Raw genomic sequence first — 24,168 nt, 5'->3', positions numbered from 1 at the left:
GACTACTGCCCACGGATCTGAATGTAGCTCTCAGCTACTGCCCCAGTGCCATATCTGCCTATATGCCGCCATGCTCCCTGCCATGATGAAAAGGGAATAAACCTCTGAAACTCTAAGCAAGTCCCCAATTAAATACTTAATTTTGTAAGAGTCATGGTGTCTCTTCACAGCAATAGAACACAGAATAAAATAGAATCCAAGTTCAAAGCCAGGCTGAGCACATCAAGATTCCATGTTTCAAGAAAACAAATGAGCAGCAACAACTAAATCAGCCCCATGACCATGTGACATATTCCCTCTTCTGCTCAGTTAATACCACTTTAAAATGGTGATGAAAACCAAGTGTCCTTTGAGACAATTAAACCAAGATCCTTTTCTGGTGATGATCCAAGACCCACAATGGAAACCTCATTAGCAAGAGCACATTCTCATGAAGAACAAATTAAACAGTCAGTACTATACATGTGGACCACATTTGGTGACTGTTCTGCTATTTAACAGCACTACCGAATCTTAAACATTTATATTCAAAGGACAATGTAAAGATTCCTCTATCCAGTTCTCTAACACATCAGTGGAATAATCTAAGGCCCTGAAACAAGTACTTTGGTAAAGGTTGTGTGGTGGCTGAACATCAGCAAGGCTGGGCTCAAACTTTAGACACTTGACCCCCACCTAACTTGATGCTCCTTCTTCCTGATACCTATACTCTTAGGAGCACAAATCAAACTCATATTTTTAAAGTGATCTTGGAAGAGGAAAATCGGGATAACCTTGCTGCACTATACAATGCCAAGTGTGTTTCATGTTTCAAGGTCAAGCATGTGTTAGGTTATTAGAGAGCACCTGGGGTACACTACTTCTAAAGCATAGAGATGAGACTCTTGCCAATATCATGCTTTATCAGCCATTTAAAGTAATGACAAATAATTTCTAGTTTTTCAAGATTAGAATTTTTCAGTTTCACAGTTTCTAGTTAATAATACAACAAAATATAGAATATCACAGGTTTTCTTACCTAAATAAACTATTTGCAATGATTAATTTTCATTGTCATCTTCACTGGAAGTGAAATTACCTAGGGAAGAAACCTCTTGGGGCTACATGGAAGGGTATTTGTAGCAAAGTTTAAGTGAGGAGAAAAAAAGATACATGCTAAATGGCAGTGGCACCAGCTGATGAGCTGGGTTGCCAAAATGAACAAGAGAGGAGAAAGCTGGCTGAGCGTCAGCAAGCATCTCTCTGTGACCTGTTGCCTCATAGCCTTTTATCATGCCTTCCCTGCCCCAAAGAAGTGTACACTCAGTCTGTAAGCCAAAATCAGCACTTCCTTCCCTACGCTGCTGTTGTCAAGTGTTTCATCACAGCAACAAGGGAAGTAACTAACATACTCGTCCAGTCAAGACTTTGAGGAATGCCTCAGTACAGGGGAACGCCAGCGCCAAGAAGTGGGAGTGGGTGGGTGGGGGAGTGGGTGTTGGAGGGTGTGGGGGACTTTTGGGATAGCATTAGAAATGAAATAAATACCTAATTAAAAAAAAAGATTTTGAGGAAGCTCTATTTTTAATTTTTAAAAATTCTTTGACAATTTCAGACATGTGTATAATGTATTTTTAAAATTCTTTGACAATTATTTCAGACATGTGTATAATGTATTTTGGTTGTTTTTTCTCCTCCTGCTCCTCCCTCATCTCCTTCCCACTCAAGCTGAGCTTCTTCTAAACAAATTTCATGCCACTTTCATTTATATGACATGCTGAGTTTAATTAGGGCTGGAACAACACAGTACAGTCTCTTCTACAAAAGTAAGCACAGCTTCTACTTCTGAACACTCTGAACCTCTTCCCATCGTGGAGTATACATCTACTACCTGCAATAGAAACCCACTTAGAGGTGGGCCCAAGAGCAATGAAAAGTAAGTTACAAGTTTCAAAGATGGATATGTTGTCAACACTTCTTTATGTTAGTGTTGGCAACTTGAGAGGCCGGAGTGACTGACAGCCAGTGCCAATTACCAATGATGCTGATCAGGTAATCCTTCCTTATGTCTATTTACAGGGCTCGCCTTTTCTCACTCCAGTAGAATAAATTTTACATCTCCAAAACTACTTCCCTCCCTGAACTGTGCTGTTCTGAAGCAGGCTGGAGTAACTTATGATCAACAGTGAATAATGTTGCTCCCAGCAAAAGCATCTCAGGATACTCAACCCCCAGGCTGTGAGACTGCTTGTCTCCATGGCACTCAGATCTCTCGATGTGCCACCATACTGCTCAACAGCTCAGAAAACCAAGTTGGGTTTTTTTTCCCTCTCCTTTCCATTTTTCTCTTTCATGCTTTTATTTTATTTTATTTTTGCAACAGGATCGTATTATGTAATGTTTAGCTGCCTGAAATTCACTCTATAGACCAGATAGGACTTGAACACACAGAGATCCAGCTGCCTCTGCCACTCATAGTGCTATGATTAAAGGTATGTGCTTCTACGTCTGGCTAAGTTCCTTAACATACACCCCCGCCCCCCCCCCCCCACCATGGGACAGAAAGTAGAGATGAAAATGAAACCACATATCCAGGGTCATGGTTGAATATTTACTTCACTCCATCCATTCTGAAATTAAAATTTTTATACAAGCCAATGAAAACTGAGTGCTAAAACCTGAAAATCGCGCCAAGTCAATTTCTTCCTATATAGCATTCTAACAACTCAGGAAAGAATTCATCTGGAGAGAACCAGGAATATTTGAAGTAACCAATCTAGATAAATCAAGATAATCCATTCTTACTCATAAGGATGAAATAAACTCACTACAGAAAACTTGAGGCCTATTCTTTTTTTGAGACAGGGTTTCTCTGTTTAACTGTAGCCCTGGCTATTCTGAAATTCACTTTTTAGGCCAGGCTGGTCTCGAACTCATGAGATCCACCTTCCTCTGATCTCTGAGTGCTGAGATAAAAGGCGTGTACTATCACACCTAAGCTGAAGCCGATTCTTGTGCTTGCACTAAGAACTAGTGTGACTTCACCCCTTTCAGCTGCACAGTATAACTGACATGACCCAGTACCTCCGGATTGCCACAGTGAGGGCCTCTGGTGAGCTGGCACAGGGACAGATGACCTCCTGTCGAAGGCCTTTACTCTGGAAGACATTGAGAAACGCATCACAAGAAGAAATAGACCCTGGAGGGAAAGAGGGACAATGGTCAGACAAGTGCAACACTGTGACTGACTTAAAATTATTCCATAATAGCAAAATGATTTTGAAGTTAGGAGTCAGACATAATCAGAATAAGGCAGTATGGAAAAGCAAAACATTTATTACAATTTATTATTTATGTTATATTGAAAGGTAATATTTGCAAACCTTTAGAAAGAGAATTTTAGAACTACAACTTCTACATGTAAGACATTTTTGCTGACTGATGAAGTGACTTTATTAACTCTCTGAAACCTGCGCTACAACTTTCAGTGTAAATGTATACAAAGAAAACTTCTCTTAAACTAATTTGCACTAATTACTAAGACCCTATGAAATATGACTTTCAAATACAAATTTAATTTATGCAAGTTGATCTGTGGTGATGTGTATCAAAAGTAATTAATTAGGTTCATAGTTTATGCAGTTGTTTGAAAAGTGAAGGGATCATTTATAAACTAAGTTATCTGTTTCTACTTCACTGTCACCCAACAATCATCAGAAAAGAATATCCTGCTTTAGTTTACAAATATAGCTAAGCAGAGTTTACAGATGAGGTCAGAAACAGTCTTTCATTCAATTCTCTTCTGACTTGTGCTTCTGATGTTGTAGACTACTATAAAAAAAAACCAAGCTATTTCAGGACATATAAAAGGTATTTTATGAAAATGCTAGCTTATTTTATCTAAGCTTTAAAGTATTTAACAACAAAGTTGTGTTAAAAAATGAAAACTTAATTTACTATCAAATGATACAACTACAGTAGACCATATAACAGTACTTCCTGAGCTTTTATTCTATGCCAATAACTAGACTTGGGGATTCATCCATTTAATCCTCAAGCATTATGGATCTGACTACCACTGCAGAGTTGAGAAAACAAAATTTAAAAAGGAACTGTCTCTATAGAACCTGGGTATTTGACTCAGGCCTGCTGACTGTGAATACCTTGTCCTTAACCACTGTCACCCTGGTCTTTAAGGAGAACACTGCTTTGTTATTTTAAGGTAGTCTAAATCAAGATACAGATTAGAAAATTAAAGCATTAAAGTGACAAGAAAGACGAGTGGAAAACAAGGAGCTTTGAGCCTTGCCCATCTTAGAATCTACAATTGATGCTTCACTTACAGGGATTTGCTCCATCAGCCACTATTAACATGCGCAGGGAGGACAGGTTGACATCTCTCTGATCTCTGTGTGCTACAAGTGCCCAGTGCATGTCTCTTGATTTCACACAAGCCACTTTTGCTACAAAGGAAAATAGAAGTTATCATGTGTCGCTGCCAGGCTGTGTGTAGCTAAAAAAGACAGGTAATTGTGATTCATAGGGAATGGTGAATTATGTTGTCACCAAATCCCCCAGCAGCCCAGGAGAGACCAACCTTTATACTGGCAGACCTTCTGGATCCAGGAGAGGGGGTTTACCTTCATCAGCGAGTATGGGATGCTGATGACGTGCATCATGTTCATGACACTCTGAAACCAACGGATGAACACAAGAGGTAAGCAAAGAGGTGAGGGAACAGGAGGAGGGGTTCGCTGTTCTGATGCAGGGAAAACATGTAAGCCAAGGCTCAGCAGGCAGCAGAAATAAACACGAGCACTTCAAGGAGGCACTGAGGTTGACTAACACAAGAGGAGCTTTTGAGGACAAGAAGATGGCTGACTCAAGCTAGACTATATTATTTATTAGGGTATACTCTGCTATAATCCTTTAAGACAAAGTGACCTCTTGGAGGCTTACACATTCTCTCTGCTCCTCAACTACTCCTGACAGAGTCAATTTTAAGTCCAAGTCTTCTTGTTAAAATCTTGTATTAAAAAGAACCCCCAACAGGCATTTTTCAAAAGCTGATGCACAGGGTTGGGGAGATGGCTCAGTCAGTAAAATCCTGCCAGGTAAGCATAAGAACAGAAGTTCTAATACTCCAAAACCATGTAAAAAGCTGCACATGATGCAATGAGTCTCATTAACAACAGCACGTGGGGGAGTGAGGAGGCACAGACAGGGAAAAGCCTGAAGTTCCCTGGCCAGCCAGTCTAATCCAATCACTGAGTTTCAGCTTCAGAGAGTAAAGACCCTGTCTCAAAAACATAGATGCATCAGACATTTACCTTTGGCTTCTATACACATGTGCATAGGAACCTGCATAAATACACTCACAAGTACATATACCACACATTCACAGGCACATGCATAGAGCATAACACACACACCATACATATCCAAAAGAAGACGACAATAAGACATCTTTAACATATTTATGAAAAAAAATGCTCATCACTGAAAACTACAATGAATCATAACCCCTCTCAGAATGGCTATTACCAAAAAAACAAAAATACTCAGAAGAAGGGGTACTCTTAAAGAGACTTGGTGGGAATGCACATGAGAACAGTCATAGTGAAAAATGTTTTGAAAATTGCAACACACAAAACCCTGAAAACAAACAATAACTAGAAAACTACAATGTAATCTACCAGGATCACTTCTGGGTACATTTACAGAGGAACTAAAATTAGTATGTTGAAGACACATCACACTCATGAGCTCATTATAGCACTTCATGAATGATATCATGTAATGAGCCACTCATGAGTTCATTACAGCCATGATATAAATCAATGGAAGAATGGATAGGAAACATGATATGTATACACAGTGGAATATTTTGAAGACATAAGAATAAAACCCTTCCATGTACTGTAATATGGATATAACTTGAGGACACTATGTTAATCAATGCTATTATGTTAATCAGACAGACATAGGAAGACAAAATTCTGCATGGTGTGATTTATATGTGGAAGCTAAAATATTGATTACAAAGAAGAGGTGAATGCAGTAGTGTTATGAGATGCTTGAAGTGTGAGCAGACGCGATGAAGGGATGGATGGTAAATACACACAAGATGGAAAGATTAACCTCTAATATCCTATACTTAATCTTCACCAAATGAACAAGAAGTGATAACTTCTCAATTTCTATATTGCAATAGGATAAAAAGGTGGACAAGACTGATAGCTTCGGAGTAGCTACCAGTGAAATTCTGAATGGTTCTGAATAGCCAGGATGCAGGAGCCATGGCAACTACTCTGCTTCTATCTTATCACATGTTACATGTACTGAAAGGTCACACGAGACTACTGCAACATGTGATTGTTAATTACAAACAAATATATAACATTCTGTACTCTTTCATTCTACAAGTCCGATTGCTTTTCAAAGAAGAGTATAATGGTTGTCTCCAAAACTGAATTTGCTAATTTATAGACTGTAAGGCATACAACTCTGGAAAGGTACCAGGATCACAGTCTTCCTTCCAATCTTGCCAGTGTAGATTATGACTCTTCAGACAATTCCTTAAAGTGGATGATAAAATCTGACATAGGTTATGATTAAGACTCAGGTGGTTTGCAGATATCTCAGATCTCCTGCATAGCCCCAGGACACACTGTAGACATCTAGCCAGTGCTTTCAGGGTTGGAATTTGTGCACTGGGAATCACTGCTTCAAAGGGAGAAGCTCCAAATGAAAATGGAAGGACCAATGTACATCCCCCACCAGGAATAGTTTCTACAGAACCTATGCAAACCCAGCTGCTCCTGGGGGTCTTCTTCCCACTGAGTGCTAGGGTGAAAGAGCTTACGCATCTCCAGGATGAGACAAAGTGTATGCTACAATGTGTTTAATCATCTGGCTTTAGAAGTCAACACAAGGAACTAAAAAACTGTCAGGTACTGCAGACAGGAATGCAGAACATCAGGATTAGAGCATGTTGTCACCAAGAGAGCTATGTGAGCAGAACTGGTGACACTCTCAGAGATGGCTGAATAAAGCAGGGACACAAAAGACACTGCATTATCAAAACCATGGCATATGCTACTAGAGATACTAACTCTAATAGTAACCATTTTTGTTCTCAAGGATGTGACAACAGAACTACATGTATCACAAGTGCAGGCAGACTCAATACCAAGTCACATCATTCTTAGGCTAAGCACAACAGTTAAGACACATTCCCATTTGATTCTATCAATGCATGAACTTTTCCAGGTCTCCTAGCTACTTGGAAGGTTGAGGCAGAATGATCCCAAGATCAAAGCCAATCTAGATAACTTATTAAGACTCCATTTCAAAATAACACACAAAATAGCCAGTCTATATGTCAATGGCAGCATGTGCCTAATATTCAGAAAGTCCTGCATTTAATTTCCAGGGCTGAAAAGAGTGTCTTGGTCACGTGAACATGATACTCACTAGAATCAAGGCTACAAAGGGGGACAGAGCTTTGAGTGCAGGTTTCTTAATTCTCTAACCCTGAGCTTGTGTTACTCCTCTGTACTAGCACACGCCAGCGTGCAAACATTTCAAATCGGTTTTCTCTATCTCCACATATAAAAGCATTCAGATGTTGGAAGTAGGCCTTATTGGAGCACAGAGGCCAGCAGGGGTTGGAGCCATAAGCAGACTATCTACAGGGAACTTACATGTCCATGGATCATATAAATAGATCTGGCTTGTCAACAAATAGCAAACTGTAATATTTATATTCCCAACAATTATGTAAAAATTATTTGGGTTTTCTACTTTAGAAAATAAATGTTTAAGTCTAAAAGCCTAAGAAAGTACTAAGAAACAAACAAAACCACACTGCATGAAATAGATGGGGAATTCCAAGCAGGCATTTTTTTGTTTGTTTGTTTTTCTTTTTTAAGTGCCAATACCACCTTCAAAATCTAAGGTCATCTTTCCACTAAAGTATCCACGGTCAGCTCAGCAATCACTTTTCAAGTGGCATTGATAATGAGCCAAACATTTCTCCATAATGCATACTAAATTTTCATTTAAAGGAAAAGTCTAAAACCCTTTCTCCCTTGACAATAATCTAATAGCAAACTTCCTGACTCTTAGGAAATAGTAAGAGTCTATGTGAATGGAAAAGCTATGTTGGTGGGTGTGGCACCTGTAACACCGGCAGGGAACCTGCAGAGTCCAAAGCGGGGGATATGTATGGACCTTAAAAGGGCTATCATTATAGCTGAATATATGGTCAAGATTCAAAACAGTTTTTCTGAGACCAGCTGTCTTTATTGAACTTTTGCAATAAGCTGGACAATATGACTGCTAACACAAGATGTGTTTATACTGTAGGAAGGCCCTTCCCAGAAGTTGGACACACTTGCATAAAAGATGAATGAGGCATAAAGGGAGTTTACTTACTGTCAATATGCCATGCCAGAGCCCCACATCCTTCTTGAAGTCTAGAACATTCACAATGGTTTCAGCTGTATAAGAGAAACAATTACAAGTTTTACTTGACATGATCAAGCAGCCTGAGTGGTACACCAAGAAAAACCCACTACCTGAGGGGTCATCCTGAATCTTAGAAGAATACCATACTACTCTGTCTTCACAGAACCCTACAGTCAACTTACAGAACACTAAGAAGCACTAGCCAGGCTGGAGAGTATTTCCAGGATAATGTTTGGGCATGTAAGTGGACATCAACAACTGCCCACATATCACCACTAAAAAATATCTGACCATATCAGACAGGCCTGTGAATCCAGACCTTGGGAGGCTGAGAGAGGATAATCACAACTTTGAAGCCAAGGCTGGACCACACAACTAACTCAAAGCTAGCTTGGGCATATAGTAAAGACTTCCAGAACACTGTCACTTAACAACACTCCCACCCAACACAATATTACCTTCCTGTTTATTTCCTGCTTTCCTGAGATTCTCTTATAATTTCTCCTCTGAGACCTTGTTCTGCTAACAGGGAAGCATGGAGGGAGAATTATTGGCAGTGCACAGACCTGTTTTGTCATAAGAGAGCTCTGTAGGGTGGTGGGGGTGGAATAATAAAGAAGGTAAGACATAGCTGCACAGGGATGGTATAATAGTGAAGCAGTATAGGGATGGACATTCCAAAGGAACAGAAAGAGCAGAGGGAAAAGCTCTGAAAATATGTTGTCAAAAATAATAATTTCCGGGGCTGGTGAGATGGTTCAATGGTTAAGAGTGTCGACTGCTCTTCCAAAAAGGTCCTGAGTTCAAATCCCAGCAGCCACATGGTGGCTCACAACCATCTGTAACAAATTCTGATGCCGTCTTCTGGAGTGTCTGAGAGGCAGCTACAGTGTACTTACATATAATAAATAAATAAATATTTTAAAAAATAATAATTATTATTTTCTAAGACCAAATCGGTGATGCTAGATGCCCCAGAACTGAGGATTTGACCTTCATTTGACCTTGCTCTTATGAAACCGATTCAATGGGCATTTCAGTCACCTATACACAGGCTCCTGGCCACTTCTCAGTGTCCTAGGAATTTATCAGTGCTAGGTCTTATGGTCTCTTCATTCTGTCTGTCAATATTTACCAAAGGTTTAAGCATTCTATTTCCTGTTCTCCTACCAGAGAATAAAATGGAGGTGGAGCAGGGAGACTAATTCAAAATATAGATATCCAAAGAAAATATTCTAGATTCCTTTTTATAAAGTAATTTAAAGAAATTATTTTATATTCATATATGTATTTATATTTGCTTCTGATACCTAAAAGGTGACAGCCCTGGATCTTCAAAGCATGCAGGTCAGGACACACAAGTCACTGTCCTAACAAAATAACAGTGGTGTTTAGAGGCCATGTTTCTCCAAATGTTAGATGGCACAATCAGTAATAGAGCATGTCTAGGAAAAAGGGAGAGGATGAGGAGAGCCTTGAACATGGACAGCAGGGAACAGGAAGCTCACTCAGAAGTAGAGCTAGGGACTATTGGCTTCTTCAGGTCCCAGAAACTGCTGTTGGTGTAGATTTGTGAACTGTGGATATGCCAGCCCCATACAGGCAGTTGGGGATTGCTTTGGCTTTTCCTACTCTGTGTCCACTCAAACCCATTACCACGGTTACTGCCACCCACTCTACCTCTACACTTCTCATAATTGGAGAAAACACACCAGAAAAAACAACAGACCTCCAATAAATCTTGAAAACCCTATTCTCAGAATTTCTTATTCAATAGTGAAGAGTGGGCTACAACATGGCATTTAAGAGAAAGAGCTTCTAAAGGCAGAGCCATGCGCAGGTGGGGAGTAGCACGTGTGCCAACTGTGAGATGAGTCACCCATTTCCAGATCTGTGTGGTAAAGTGCTAACACCTCTTCTGGAACTGAGCCTTCAAGGATGTGATAAATATTAAATGAGGCCATGGGCAGGGCTCTAGGGTGCACAATGAAAAGTGTCACATGAGGACACAGTAAGAGCTAGTTAAATGGAAGGATGGTGGAACCCCACTGCCAACATTCTCACCGTGGACTTCCAGCTGCAGTCCCTGTGCCTACATTTCACCAGTTCAAGCTGAAGCACTAACCACTGCTTAGTAAGGTCACACACTGATGGATGGCAATGGGCACAAACAGAATGCTACTTTGATAGGTCCCAGTAGGAACCACACAGAGGCCGGTTTGCCATCAAGCATCCCTGGTCAATGGGGCATCTCCAAAAACCGAGTTCCAAGGAGTCTCAGGGCCATGCACACCTTCTGTATAGCCGCAGGCCTGTGTAAGTGCCTGACAGTGTGTCAGCAGCGCTATCCTCGTCACGGTCACACCAAGAACACTTCCATCTTTACACGTCTTATACTGAAACGAGACAGAAAATATGGAAAGGGGTTTTGATAAATAAATTTCTCAATAGCTTCTAGTTATTGAGACAGTGTGAGTTCTAGCCACACTGCAACTAGTATAATGAGGTGAAATCAATCTTTTTCAGTAATACACTCCCAGCCTCTGTGGAAGGCATCCACTTACCTCAATATAAGCTGTGTCATTATTTGCATCTTTGATGTGTGGAAACCAATCCCGAGGAGGTTTAGAGAGGTGTTTTGATTCTGTGACAAACCATAGCAGCTTTGGCCAACCTAGGAAATAAGTCATACATTTCTTTTAAGTAAATAGGACCCTTAAAACGAGTCTGTAGAATTTCTTCATCCATTATTTCACAGCTTGGTTTCAAGCACTTCAGTCTACATGTAATCTCTGGCATTCCCATATGTAAAATTGACAGTACCACTAAGAATGTTCGAGACACCAGCAGCTATATCATGTCACCCCCATAGATTATGAGTTATCTGTATTATCAGAAATGATGACAAATCAGAAACATTCTGTCCTGACTCAATAGGACAGTCCTGCACAAGTGAAGGGCCAGTCTGTAAACTGAAAGATCTACATAGGAAGCAAGTTCTTGGGGGTTCTGTGGCATACCTTTGAACTGTGGGATCTCTCCTGTTGGGCTTTTTGGCAGTCCTTTGTGACAGGCATCACTAGTCAAGGCAACAGTTACTCCACAGCTTCCAAGCAAGAAACCTATCTGTTGGCTCCCTGCATCCTGAAAGGTGACCAAGGAAAGTTAAAAATCTAAGACAAAACTTTACTCATACCCAAAGCACTGCCTCATCTTGGGTATGTGGAAATTAACTGCCCTCTCCATGACCCTTCTCCCACAACCCTGTGTGTGTGTGTGTGTGTGTGAGAGAGAGAGAGAGAGAGAGAGAGCGCCAGCCAGACTGACTGAAAGAGCTCACACATTTAAAAAGCTGGGTGGGTGGGAGGTTGAGAGGATTGGGGGGAGGGGGGAGGGGGGAGGGAAAATGGCCAAAATATATAAAATTTTTAAACAAAGACAATGATCCTAAGATTTCATTATTGTGGAGAGAAATTATCTATCATATGAATACCTCACAATCTGATTTCACACTTTCAGACTAGTTAGAGAGATGTCGCACCTGATAGGGTACAGAACCAAGAGGGATGTTTACTCAGAGTAATGACAACCAGGATCACCTTTCCCATCTGGCATACATCACGAATCAATGGAGTAACCAACACATACTAAAATGTGCTGTGGTTACAGGCTGATAACTCTAGGGACAGAAAGTCTAGGAAAACACCAAGCTGCCAGGAATGAATGTCACCTTTCAGCAGATGTCACAGATGGGGCTGTCCTTGTCTGCAACAGCCTCAGGAGCTGTCTCCCTGTTTAGCTTTATTGCCCTGTATTCAGCCTGCTTCTCATGAAAACAAGACAAGCAGTCAAGACACCTAGATTCAACTTTACTCCCCTCAGCTCCTCCACTATGCTGATGAACTGAAAAGTAAAATCAGAATCTCCGAGTACCCAGCACTTGTGGAACTAAGAACATATCATTGTGTAGAAGAGTCCAGGCTACACCCAGCTCACACATTGACTCTATGAACAACCTTCAGGATGACTAGCTTGTTGAATCTCCCACCTGTCTGTCCCAGGAAATCACTGGGTAAGGCAAAGTTCTGTCACCTAGGTATTCATCAGCATTAACATTTCAAAGCTGTTGTTTGCTAAGTGTTTAGATAATGCTTTTCCAAGTGTAGATTTAAAAGCTATAGTCTCCTTATATGGATTGTTTCAGGGTAATAGCCAACAAGCCAATTGCATAATTTAAACAACCCTGCAATGGGAGAGGTGGTATGGCCCTCACTAGATGGGGTCAGTCCCCATTTTGCAGATGTATTTATTTGCAACAGTATTTATTGTTGCAATACTGTTTTTAAGTAAAGTCAAGATCAAATACTACTCCTCTGAGGAGGTAAGGCAGGCAGGTAGGAGAGGTAGGTTTTTAGCAGCAGAAACTGGGCTGCTTCTCAAGCTTATGAATGCCTTGTTGAGTCAGGCATACACCACAGCTGTTTCCCAGTAGGGAGGGACTGCTGTGGCATACTGAGATAAAAGTTATGACACTCTGATCTGGGACCTAAAGCCAGGAGTCCACCCTTCCCTATACTCTGAGTATGTAGACATGTGTGCAAGTGTGTGTGTGTGTGTGTGTGTGTGTGTGTGTGTGTGTGTATGTGAGAGAGAGAGAGAGACAGAGACTTATTACCTCCAAACAACAAATTTGTATATATAAATAGACCCCTAAAAAGCTAAAAACATAATTAAGATGAAAGATCATTTGGTGAGCATGTAAGCTCAATCCCCAGTACTGAGAGAATTTTTTAAAATAGAAATAACATGAGAAGTGGGGGAGGTGAGAGAGGAGAATGGCAGCAGAAGAGGGGGAAGCAGAGGAGGGGGAAGGGGAAAGGCGGGAGGGGGAGGAGGAGGAAGAAAAGGAGAAGGAAGAAAGACATGAAGTATAAAAGGGCAAAGGCCATGTAACAGAAAGACCAACATGTCAAGACTGCCATCTGCATTCAATGCTGTCTCTAATTGCACCTTCTAGGGTACAAAGTATCTCCCCAGGGGCTACATATTAGTTTCAGACAAACTCTGCTAGGTCATTCACATCCCCCATGGGGTGACACCAAACATACATGCCAGAGCCAGCTTCATCTACATCCTTCTACATCGAACATTCAACCAACACCTGGATAAGGTGATGAACTCTACAGATTAGATCAAAACAAAGGTCAAGAAAAGAACTTAGTGGTTCTCACAGTCTCTGCTTCTGACTCAAGAACAAGATAAATGGATAACAAGTCACACAGCAGCAATGACTTGCTATAGTCTACAAGGTGGCCTCAAGAAAGGTATCTGCCTCTATCTGACTGGATGAGAGGCCAAACCAGTGAAACAGTCACTGTATTTTAGGATGTGAAATGAGCTAAATCCTCCCAGACACATACTCTGACTTTGACATCATTTGCCAAGTACCTTGCCCCTAAAAATAAGCATGGCTAACAGGTAGTTTCTTTCTCAGGTAAAAGCAGACATGTAGACACATACAGGGGAGGAGAGGCAGGTTGTATCACCATTACTCCCACCCCCACATTAAGGGCAGCCAATCAAAGTTTGTAACTTTCACCTTGATTAAGAAAAGCTAGACCAAACTAGAATTTAAATATTCTTATGAATTTCCAAAAATTTCTCCAAGATAGAAAAGGATAACAGATAATGTTACTGTTTAGAAAATCCATCTGTGTGGCTTCTATGGCAGTAACTCCTGACATCATATCAAATTTTCCTCATCACAACTGAGATAGGTCAATTAATGTCTTGTCTATTATCAATTTTAGGTGTGTTTATAATGGAAACCTTCAAGCATACACAGAGATAAGAAAAAGCATTCTCATGTGTAGATCATCCAATGTTAATAACTACAAGTTTTTGATCATGCTGGCACCATCAATTTTCCTCACTATACAGTGCATATTCTTAAAAATGTTTATAACTAAGGAACCCAGCATAGGATACACACACATATTTGTGTGTCCACATACTTTAAGGAACACTCACATAGCATACACTGGCATTTAAGAAAGTGAATCCAAGGTGCCTGCCATACTATGCATACAAGGATGCTTCAGCTAAAAGATGTCCTTTTCTGGAGGAGACCCTCCTCACCCTGGCAAGCACTTGCTCATCTCCTTGTAGCCCTTTGCAGCTCTACTGCTATTTCTCCCTCAATTCCTGTAGTTCGAGATCCCAGGTCTACTGAGTGCCTCTCTCAAAATACCATTCTGTTCATCTAAAATGGTAAACATACTAGACTCTGACATTATTCCCTCTAGAGGTTCATCTGAAATGGTATTTGAAACGTTGCTTTCTTTTGTTTGTTTCCAGGCAGTGTTTCATTCAGTAGCTCACTTTGGCCTCATTGAGCCTAACCCACTGCTAGGATTAGAGCAAGTGCCACATAGCCCACTTTGGAAATATTTACCAACACAACCAACCAATCAACTATGACTTGAGCTCTTTGGAGCAAGCCAGATAGTCTTGACAGCATACAAAAATTCTCAGGCAGCACCAGACCTGAGTGGCTATTATGCAGCCATTCAAGTCACAGCAGGACGTTGGTCTGGCCCAGTATGCGTGTTCTGTCCTGCCCTCACTGGCATACACAGTCTTCACACTGTCAGCCTGGCTGGGTCTTTGCAGTTGCTAGCCCTTTGTACCCAGACTACCACACTTGTGGATAACCTTTGTTCCTCAAGGACATCTTGGCCAAACCTACTTTTTAGGTTAGTAAATCCACTTGGCTGACAGAAAAACATACAGGTTCAGATACCACAAGATGGTGATAATCATTTTCCTGGTGTACACTGGCAAGGCTGGAGACTGCTTTTTCTTGTCCCTCTCTCCTGTTGGGTCACCAACTTCTCTTGATAAAACTGCCTAGATGTTTCCCTTTCACTACCAGGATTATAATTAAATAAATAAAAGCAAGCTGCTACTTAAGGCATTCAACCAAATTCAGGATTAAGAACGAGGACTGTTCAGTAGGACCTTTAAGGAGCCCCAGTGGCCACTGAACAGGTGGATGCAAGGATTAGCCTTCCCATACTTCCTCCTCATTTACTCATATAATCCTGTTATCTTACTTGTACCCAGGGAGAAGAGTCAGGTAAAAGTAAGAAAACTGCACAGGCCAACAGGCTGCTATGTTCTACATGTACAGGCAGGAAAGAAAGTTCAGCACAACTGTTAGGGAAACACAAATTAAAACCACAGTGAGGTTACCTCACACCTGCTGGCATGGTTTTCTTATCAAACAGGTGAACAAACAGGTGAGGACAAGATCCTGAGAAATGGGGTAGAGATCCCTACAAACACCAGCAGCAAAGCTTCTGCAGCCCTGGGGACTACACACAGCAAATCTACTAGGGGCTGCTAATAAGGCTGGTGATTACATAATTATACAATACTAGCTACTTACTGGCCCCACAGTTAGAATATACAATAAAGATAAGAGCAAGTTTAGACATCTTAATTTGAAAATAAGATATGACCAATCAGAACCAGGACTTGACAAGGTCAAAACAACTAAACACAAGCCAGAATTGCCACCCATAATAAAGAGAGACTAAAAGAGCTATCATGTACCTGGCTTTCTAAGCAATGATACTAAGGAATGAGAAAATGGTTCTTAATAGATTCAGATAAGACAGGGCCATGCTATGCTACCAAATAAACTGAAGCTTCACCTTAAGGAGGAGCACACCTGCAGATGAGACAGACATGCTGTGTATGTGTGAATAACTGTTCTCACAAATAAATGCAACTAATGAAAATCTGGGCTGAGCGTTAGAGACAGCAAGAACATGTCACTGAACTTGCACAGCAAAGATAAAAAGTAATTTACAAAACTGTAGTCTACACATTCTCACCCAGTCATGGAGCCTGACACTTCCCTCTAATAGAGCTTAATGAACAGTGAGTTCTTTACCTTTCTTGTGAGTGGCACTTCAATGGGGACAGGAACAACTTCAGCCAGCAAGCAACCATAGAAGGCCACCATGAAAGCAGCAGGGTCATTGTTGGGGAACACTAGCGCCACCTGGAGATGAGCAAGACACAGAGCTGAGTCAACAGCAGGATTTATACTTCCATGGACAGCAGGATGAAATTTTCAGGTTCCCAACAGGGTGGACAGGCAGGCCAGTAAAATCAGTACTTAGGAGGCTGACTATGGACTATAAATTAAGAGTGACCACAGGCTACAGAGCAAGACTCTATCTCAAAAGTGATGGATGCTAAGAAAAAATGTTTTATGTAAAGAGAATAACAGATATTTTAATAAGTACCCCATACTTTTTCTTCAACTTAAAAGGAAGGGAAGTATTAACAGCTGCCAGCTATCTTCCCGTACCAGACAGAATCTCATTCTATTGTCTGCTTGTGTTCCACAGCCACATAATTTTCATATACAACCCCCCCCAAAAAAACAAAACAACAAAACAACAAAAAACAAAAGCAAAACAAACAAACAAATAAACAACCCCAAACCAGTGTACACAGTATATGTGATTTTACTGTTTTTACTGTTTGTCTAAATGAATAACTCTGCATATTCTGACAACGTTCTTACAACTAAAGTTAAATGTTTATATAATTCTTTACTAGGTGTCTGGGCAAATGCTTAGGAGATAGACCCAGTTGGACTGAATTCAGATGCTATTTTTTAATTCTAGTATCTTATATGCAATTTTGGCCTAAGTCATAGTTCCTTCTATGAGAAGAAGAAAAAGCAGTAACAAACTGCTCCTAATTGTCCTGGTAACAGTCAAATGACAGAGCTTACAGAAGCATGATATATCACATGCACTACCTGGCATAATTTCAACATCAGTCTTTTAATGCTGAACGTGCATATTTTCACTGCCTACTACTGTAAGGACTTAATTGCTCCTGGTCTTCCTTGTTTATCCAACCTGCTCAGTTTAACCAGTCTAAGAGTAGATTATAACCCACCACACATAATACTGGATATAATTTCTAAATAGGTTTCCTAACACTAACAATATGACCATATCCTCAAGTTTTTCCTCTTATGGATTCTTTTTCATTGTCCATATTTCTCTTTTCATACCTTGCTATGTTCTCTGGAATTTGTGCTTAATATATTTAACACAAAGATTTCTTGATATATTTTTACAATTTTGGTATATATTTCATGTTCTAAATGTGTTTCCTTTATATTCAAAGGTAATAAATATTTGAGCCAATTTCTCCATGCCTTTTTAAAGAACTGAGACAGTTTTGGTGTAGATATAAATTAGGAGAAATGTGTTAGGTGGGTTATAATAATTAAAGTATCAGAGATTGTACTCATGCAAACTAGAATGGCTATGACACTTCACTAAGCAGTATCTTCTGGGATGGCCATCCTACATGCAAACTCTCTGAACATCAGTATGCGCTACATGACTGTTTGCAACACAGCCAATTTAACATTTAACCTATCCTAGTGCTCTCTCAAATAGTATTGTCAACTCACTGGTTTTACAAAGTCTCCTGTATGATAAGAGTTCTTTCGTTGGTTGGTTAATAGGATTCCTACTGTGTTCTTCAGGATGCAGCTTTTATTTTCACATAAGCCCCTCTAACATGTTGCTGCACCTATGGTGTTAACTCTTTACAAACCATGTGGGTGTATTTTCACAGGCACATAAATCCAAAGGTTTAGCAGATATGCATAATTTTTGTACTTTTTGAGTTTCAAATGGATTCTTTAAAAATGTTGTAAGTAGCCTTATTAATTTTGGTAAGAACATTTAGGTAAGGTAGTCTAGCATATTTAATATCCAAGATAAATGGGCTAGCATAAAAGGATACTTGGTAGTAGTTATGAAGCCAGGAGCTGTATCTTAAATTTAGCCATGCTGGGTATTTTGTAATACAGGAAAGGTGGTGGAGAAAGAATAAGTTCTGGAATACATGATTTCTTTTCTACATAGCTTAAAAGAAAACCAGCTAGAACAAGTTGGAAAGAGAGTAAGAGTATATATTTGTATGTGTAAGCATATTAACAAAAACTAATTTTTTGAGACCACATCTCATGTGAATCTGCCTTCATAAGGCAGTGTGTGTTGTTAGCACAATTTCAGATGGGTAGGCTCATGAAGAAACAAGAGACAGTTGTAAGTTTGTAATACTCCCAGGTGACTACTACCACGTGATTTCCTTCCCACAAAGTGGGCCACAATGTCTGAGGAAGCTGATTCAAAACAGCAGAACATAGAAAACTCTCCAATCAGATGGTTGCACCTGGTCATAAAGAACGCTTACTTGCATTTTATGTCCAACCTTACTCTACCAAGGAGGAAGAACAGGCTGAGTTCTGGAATCATAACATAGAGGTTTTCTAGTTATTTGAACCTCACTTACCCTGTCTCCAGGCCGTACCATAGGTTCTTGCTTTGTACCTAATTTATGTAGAATATTGTAAGCAACCTTCATACTTCTTGTCCATAGTTTGCCTGTTGATATAAAGCATAAACATAAAAACAACTTGACAATATATACATGCACTTTCAGCTATGTTCAACTGTGAATATAAAACTAGCATTTTTAAACTAGGTCATTAATCTGTTCTGCTCAGTGTATGTGGTAGGAAGGAAGCATCATGTGGAGGACTCTGACAAAAAGGGGACAGGGATGAAAAGACTATAAAACTGAAAGCTGAACGTGCACTCGGAAATACTGGAGGTTTAAAAACAGCAGAGGGAGAGAGACAGAGAGATAGAGATATAGGGAGATGGGGAGGGAGGAAAGAAGAAAAGGAGGAAGGGAGATGGAGAGGGAGAGGAAAATGGGATTGGAATTCTCATTTTAGCCGGTTTAGCCTGCCTTACACGTGGCCTAAGACAGGGAAGGAGTTGATGGGACAGGAGCCCACAAATTAGTAACAGCCATTAATAGTATACAGACATGGGGGTGGGAGGGACAATGTCTTGAAATATCTTCTCTCACAAACTTTACTGATGTTTTTGTTTTTTATTTTAAGCCTTTAAAAAAAAGGACAGAAAATAAATATTAAAAACTAATATACTACCAGAGAATCATCAGAACCAGCTCTTAACAAACTTAAATTTCTCTTGGTGTGTTAAGCTCTTACTGTAAAGCTACTGAAATTTTTAACTGCCATCTTTCTACTGCATTAAGCATGGGGGTTAGGGGAAGGGGCAGTGAGAGATCTCAAAGCTCTATCTGTGACATTCATCTCTTATAAATGTGTGCCATTTTGGGTAACTGCAATGAGCACGAACTGTATAAAAACAGCTGACAGATCATTCAAAGCCCGACTCCCTGCAAGTTGTAAACTTCTCAGAGTACACACTTTCTAATCTCATGGATTTGAGATTTGGAAGAGGAACCTCGGCAACTTAGATAAAGTGCAAATTTTTGTAATTTTAAAATTCTGAGCTCTAGAAAAATTTTTCCAAGTCGAATATATATGTAAAAAAAAAGTTAAGTTTTAAATTTAGGCTTAAGATAGTGTTTTTTCCTTCTTGAAAACTTTCCACAAATTATATTTAAGAACAAAAACAAGCTCTGAAGGACCTTCATATTTCAAGCCTTTATCCTGAACTCATACATTTCCTGGTAATACTGAAAAGTATAAGGTGGAATAAGAGCAACTTCAAATCTAAGGAGCATTCTTGCATTCAGAAGGCATTTTATAGCATGGTCAAAAACACTCAGCTACTGAGAGCTTTCAAAACAAATCAAGGTTCTAGCCAGTATACTCATGTAAAAGCAATAAAATGCAGATTAATCTAATTGTGTCTCAAAATAGTCAATGTCTAGATTACTTCTGGTACACAGAAATTCCTTTGGCTTATAACACATTTTTTACTCAACAAACAAACCTGAATTTGAAAACAAAACAAAAACATAAACCTGAATTTGTTTTATTTCCTGTTAGAACCGGAGCTCCCTGAATTAATATGGCTGTTATTCACCATTCACAGGATTCATCTACTTGTCTGTCCCTTAGCAGACAGCAAGCTAGGAGAATGTTTTATTTTTCATTGCTCTTATTCCCTGACAATTCTTGATTCTCAGTATATGCTAAATGCTTTTTTGTGCGGGTTCACCAATGTCATAGGCAAGAATCAATTAAGTCCACAGTCACAGTCTACAGCTTAACGTAACTCAGAAGTATTTCATTACTAGATGTTAAGATTTCATCAAACTTCCTCATCTCAACCCCATAGATCTTTAAAGTCATTTGATATCTCACTTGGGGAGTTCATTTCTCTATCAATGGTCATCAGTTGGTAAGAAACAATACAGGAGTGGTGTTTTTTTCCCTCATAAATAATTTAAGCCTTTAGACCTTCCTTACTGTGAACAAAACTGGGAAACTATTCTAGCTGAATAATTACATTTTCTTGTCACTGAATAAAATAAAAAGCAATGTGTTATAAACAATCCAATCAATTAAAACTAATACAGTTTGCTAATGCTTCAACTTCATTTTTGACTAGGACACTTGGGAGTTAATATCATTATACACTGACACACAAACTAGTTTTACATAGAGTCTCAAAAAACTACAAAATCCAAACTTTGAGCAAAAATTCTTGAAATATACTTAGTATTTTTACATCTTGTAGTTTTCAGAAAAAAGGAAACCGAGTAAATGCAGGTGCTAGTTTAAATCCAAGGAGAATAAGCACTTCCAGAATGGCTGACAAAGACTGTTTCCTTCAGCTTTTCTTGGATTTGAATGACATCTAGGCTGCTGTACAGACAGTAACTGCAGAGAAAGGGCATGAATGGATATGGAAGGGGGTGATACAGTCTCATTAGAGCACATCACCCATAAAACTGGAGCACGGACTGGAGAGACTTACCAGTAACAACTTCCCCTCGCTGGAATGGAGAGGTTGTCTGGTACATTCCTAACTCAGGCAGCTAAATCCCTGACAAACTTGAAGTAACTCAGAATGGATGGGGAGGAGCTCACGAGTTCTCACCCCCTACCTGAGGAAGTACTGGCAACTAATGGTTGCTGGGGGCAGAACAGTCAGTTTTCTTCAGGGATTCAGAAAAGCTACCCTTGATCCAGGAGATTGCCCTACAGACAGCACTAAATGGACTCAGTGGGTGCTGGGAGAAAAAATGAGCACATTAAGTTGTGAGTAGAAAGAGGTGGTAGAGATAGGGGAAGAATTGAAAGGTAAAGAATGGAAAATAGATTTGATCAACATAAGTTACATGCATGTATGGATATTGTACTGGCTAGTTTTGTGTCAATTTGACACAGCTGGAGTTATCACAGAGAAAGGAGCTTCAGTTGAGGAAATGCCTCCATGAGATCCAACTGTAAGGCATTTCCTCAATTAGTGATCGAGGGGGAAAGGCCCCTTGTGGGTGGTGCCATCTCTGGGCTGGTAGTCTTGGGTTCTATAAGAGAGCAGGCTGAGCAAGCCAGGGGAGGCAAGCCAGTAAGGAACATCCCTCCATGGCCTCTGCATCAGCTCCTGCTTCCTGCCCTGCTTGAGTTCCAGTCCTGACTTCCTTGGTGATGAACAGCAGTATGGAAGTATAAGCCGAATAAACCCTTTCCTTCCCAACTTGCTTCTTGGTCAAGATGTTTGTGCAGGAATAGAAACCCTGACTAAGACAGATATTAAATGTTTTAAAATAAAAGGAAAAACAGAAACATTTATATAGTTTAAAAAAGAAAAAATGTGCTTATGAGTATCCTAACAAAAGAAGAGAAAGTGGATGAAGATGGAGAAGTGAAAACGGAAGCACTGTGTAGCATTGAACATTTTCAAGAATTAAGATCATGGCATTCCTATTTCATATATTTCCAATTTCTATTCCAACTTGAAGTATCAAATCCTTTATAACTTTTCTAGTAGATGTTCTAAATTGCTCAGCTGAGAATTCTGCTATCTCAGGACTTAATAGAAAATTAAATTTGGGGGCTGAAGGGAAACTTAAAGACTTTAAATACTATAGTCCTTCAATTATACCAGTTTTCTCAGGCATTAGAACTTAAATTCAATGAGCCTTGTTCTCCCTGTATTTTCTCAGAAATAACCAACCAATTTGTGGTTCATTTATTTTTGTTTCCCACAGAGATAATACTCATGTATAGTATTCACTGTGTTAGCCAATACTTTTATATTATGTACTGATAAGCTAACAAGCTTAGATTTAAAAATATCTTACATTTAAAATATCTTACTTTCTAATATTTTCTTTAAAAGCAAAGATGAAGATTGACCCATAGCATATGACTGACAAATAATATTAAATACAGCAAAAAGCAATACAGCAAAATGTAGGTGACTTATAAGCAGAAGTTACATTTTGGGTACAGGTATGACACATATACTTATCATAACCTTACCAAAAGGTCAAAGGAGTCAACAACTGAGGGGCTCCAGTTTTATCTACATGATAAGCCTCATTTTTATTCAACTCTGATTTTCCAAGCCAGAGTACTGCAGCATTGTACAACACAAACTTAATATACCTTAGTCAGAGATTGCAGGTCACCAGCATGCACACAGCTACTGGGACAAACACAAAGCCTGTCTGTGTTCCCAGACAGGTAAGTGTTGGAGTCATTAGGTGTAGAGCAGCAGCAATTCCAAGCACATAATTAGCTTTCACAATTAATTTGGACAGGCATGAGGGTCACCCAGAAAAAGTCTTCTCTTTTTGATTGAATAAAACCTTTTTCTAGCCGGGCATGGTGGCACACGCCTTTAATCCCAGCACTTGGGAGGCAGAGGCAGGCNAGTGAGTTCCAGGACAGCCAGGGCTACACAAAGAAACCCTGTCTCGAAAAAACAAAACAAAACAAAAAAACCAAAAAACAAACAAAAAAAACAAACCTTTTTCTAAGAGCATACTTTAAATCAACAACAACAAAGCTTATGCTAAATCACAGATAATATTTTCTATTTTAAAGTGTTCAATGTAGCCACAAATATAGAGACTGTAAAATATATACTTCCAAACCTAACATACTCTTAAACCCAAACCCTATGTTGGTACCTGAAATGCACAGGTGCCCCTGGGGCCCCACTCTCCAAATGCTGGGCTCTGCCTAATCCTACTTATCACAGCATCTGGCTTTTAAACTTGATGACTGATGTAAAACTCAAGCTCTTTCCTCAAAATTATCCAACACGTTTGTAATATAAAAACAAAGCCAAAGTTTAAAAACAAACCCTTTCTAATGTCCTCCATGCAGAAGTACAGTGAGCCGTTTGTTCTTGTAGCTGTGAAGCTTATTGTTTTTGTGAAGCTGAAGCCAGTAGTATGAAAATAGCTGTAATCTGTTTTCTCCATGGTGATGCATCTAATAGAAAGGCCCTTCTCTAGCGCATCAGGCTATGTGCAAGAGTTTAGTCTACGTTAAGGACGCTGGGAGAAGAACTAAGGGAAACCTATTTATCTGGCTTTCTGTACCGTGTACCCAAATTTTATTGTTTCTGAGTGATAGATGTCAAAGTGGAGCCAATCAGACACAATCACAAATGCCATGAATCTCAATAAAAGATTAAAATCTCCCAAGCTTGAAAAGTCACAATTCTAAAAGTAAATTTTGGATGTCGAAATCCCAAAGGGCCTGATCTCACTGAGAGAGTAGAGGTAGACTTTGTCAGAGGGACAAAATGAGGATCAAGGTCTGGGGATAGGTTAGTCCACTTAGATGCAGGATGGTAGCAC

The 24,168-nt window shown here is 39.7% G+C and overlaps 1 protein-coding gene across 6 annotated transcripts in view; it reads right to left on the bottom strand.

The window, feature by feature from the left end:
* Positions 1 to 24,168, bottom strand: part of Dip2c (disco interacting protein 2 homolog C) — a 385,770-nt gene that overhangs the window by 89,592 nt on the left and 272,010 nt on the right. For all 6 annotated transcript variants that reach the window (XM_029468568.1, XM_029468563.1, XM_029468565.1 and 3 more), the window contains 9 exons: positions 18,853 to 18,944; positions 16,412 to 16,522; positions 11,472 to 11,595; positions 11,016 to 11,125; positions 10,745 to 10,847; positions 8,419 to 8,483; positions 4,577 to 4,670; positions 4,323 to 4,442; positions 3,064 to 3,178 (listed from right to left, as the gene is read on the bottom strand). In XM_029468568.1, coding sequence (XP_029324428.1) covers positions 3,064 to 3,178; positions 4,323 to 4,442; positions 4,577 to 4,670; positions 8,419 to 8,483; positions 10,745 to 10,847; positions 11,016 to 11,125; positions 11,472 to 11,595; positions 16,412 to 16,522; positions 18,853 to 18,944 — 934 coding nt within the window. The remainder of the gene's footprint in view (positions 1 to 3,063; positions 3,179 to 4,322; positions 4,443 to 4,576; positions 4,671 to 8,418; positions 8,484 to 10,744; positions 10,848 to 11,015; positions 11,126 to 11,471; positions 11,596 to 16,411; positions 16,523 to 18,852; positions 18,945 to 24,168) is intronic.

This window comes from Mus caroli, chromosome 13 (genome assembly GCF_900094665.2).
Source record: "Mus caroli chromosome 13, CAROLI_EIJ_v1.1, whole genome shotgun sequence".
NCBI lineage: Eukaryota > Metazoa > Chordata > Mammalia > Rodentia > Muridae > Mus > Mus caroli.
This window is presented reverse-complemented; position numbering and strand designations above follow the sequence as displayed.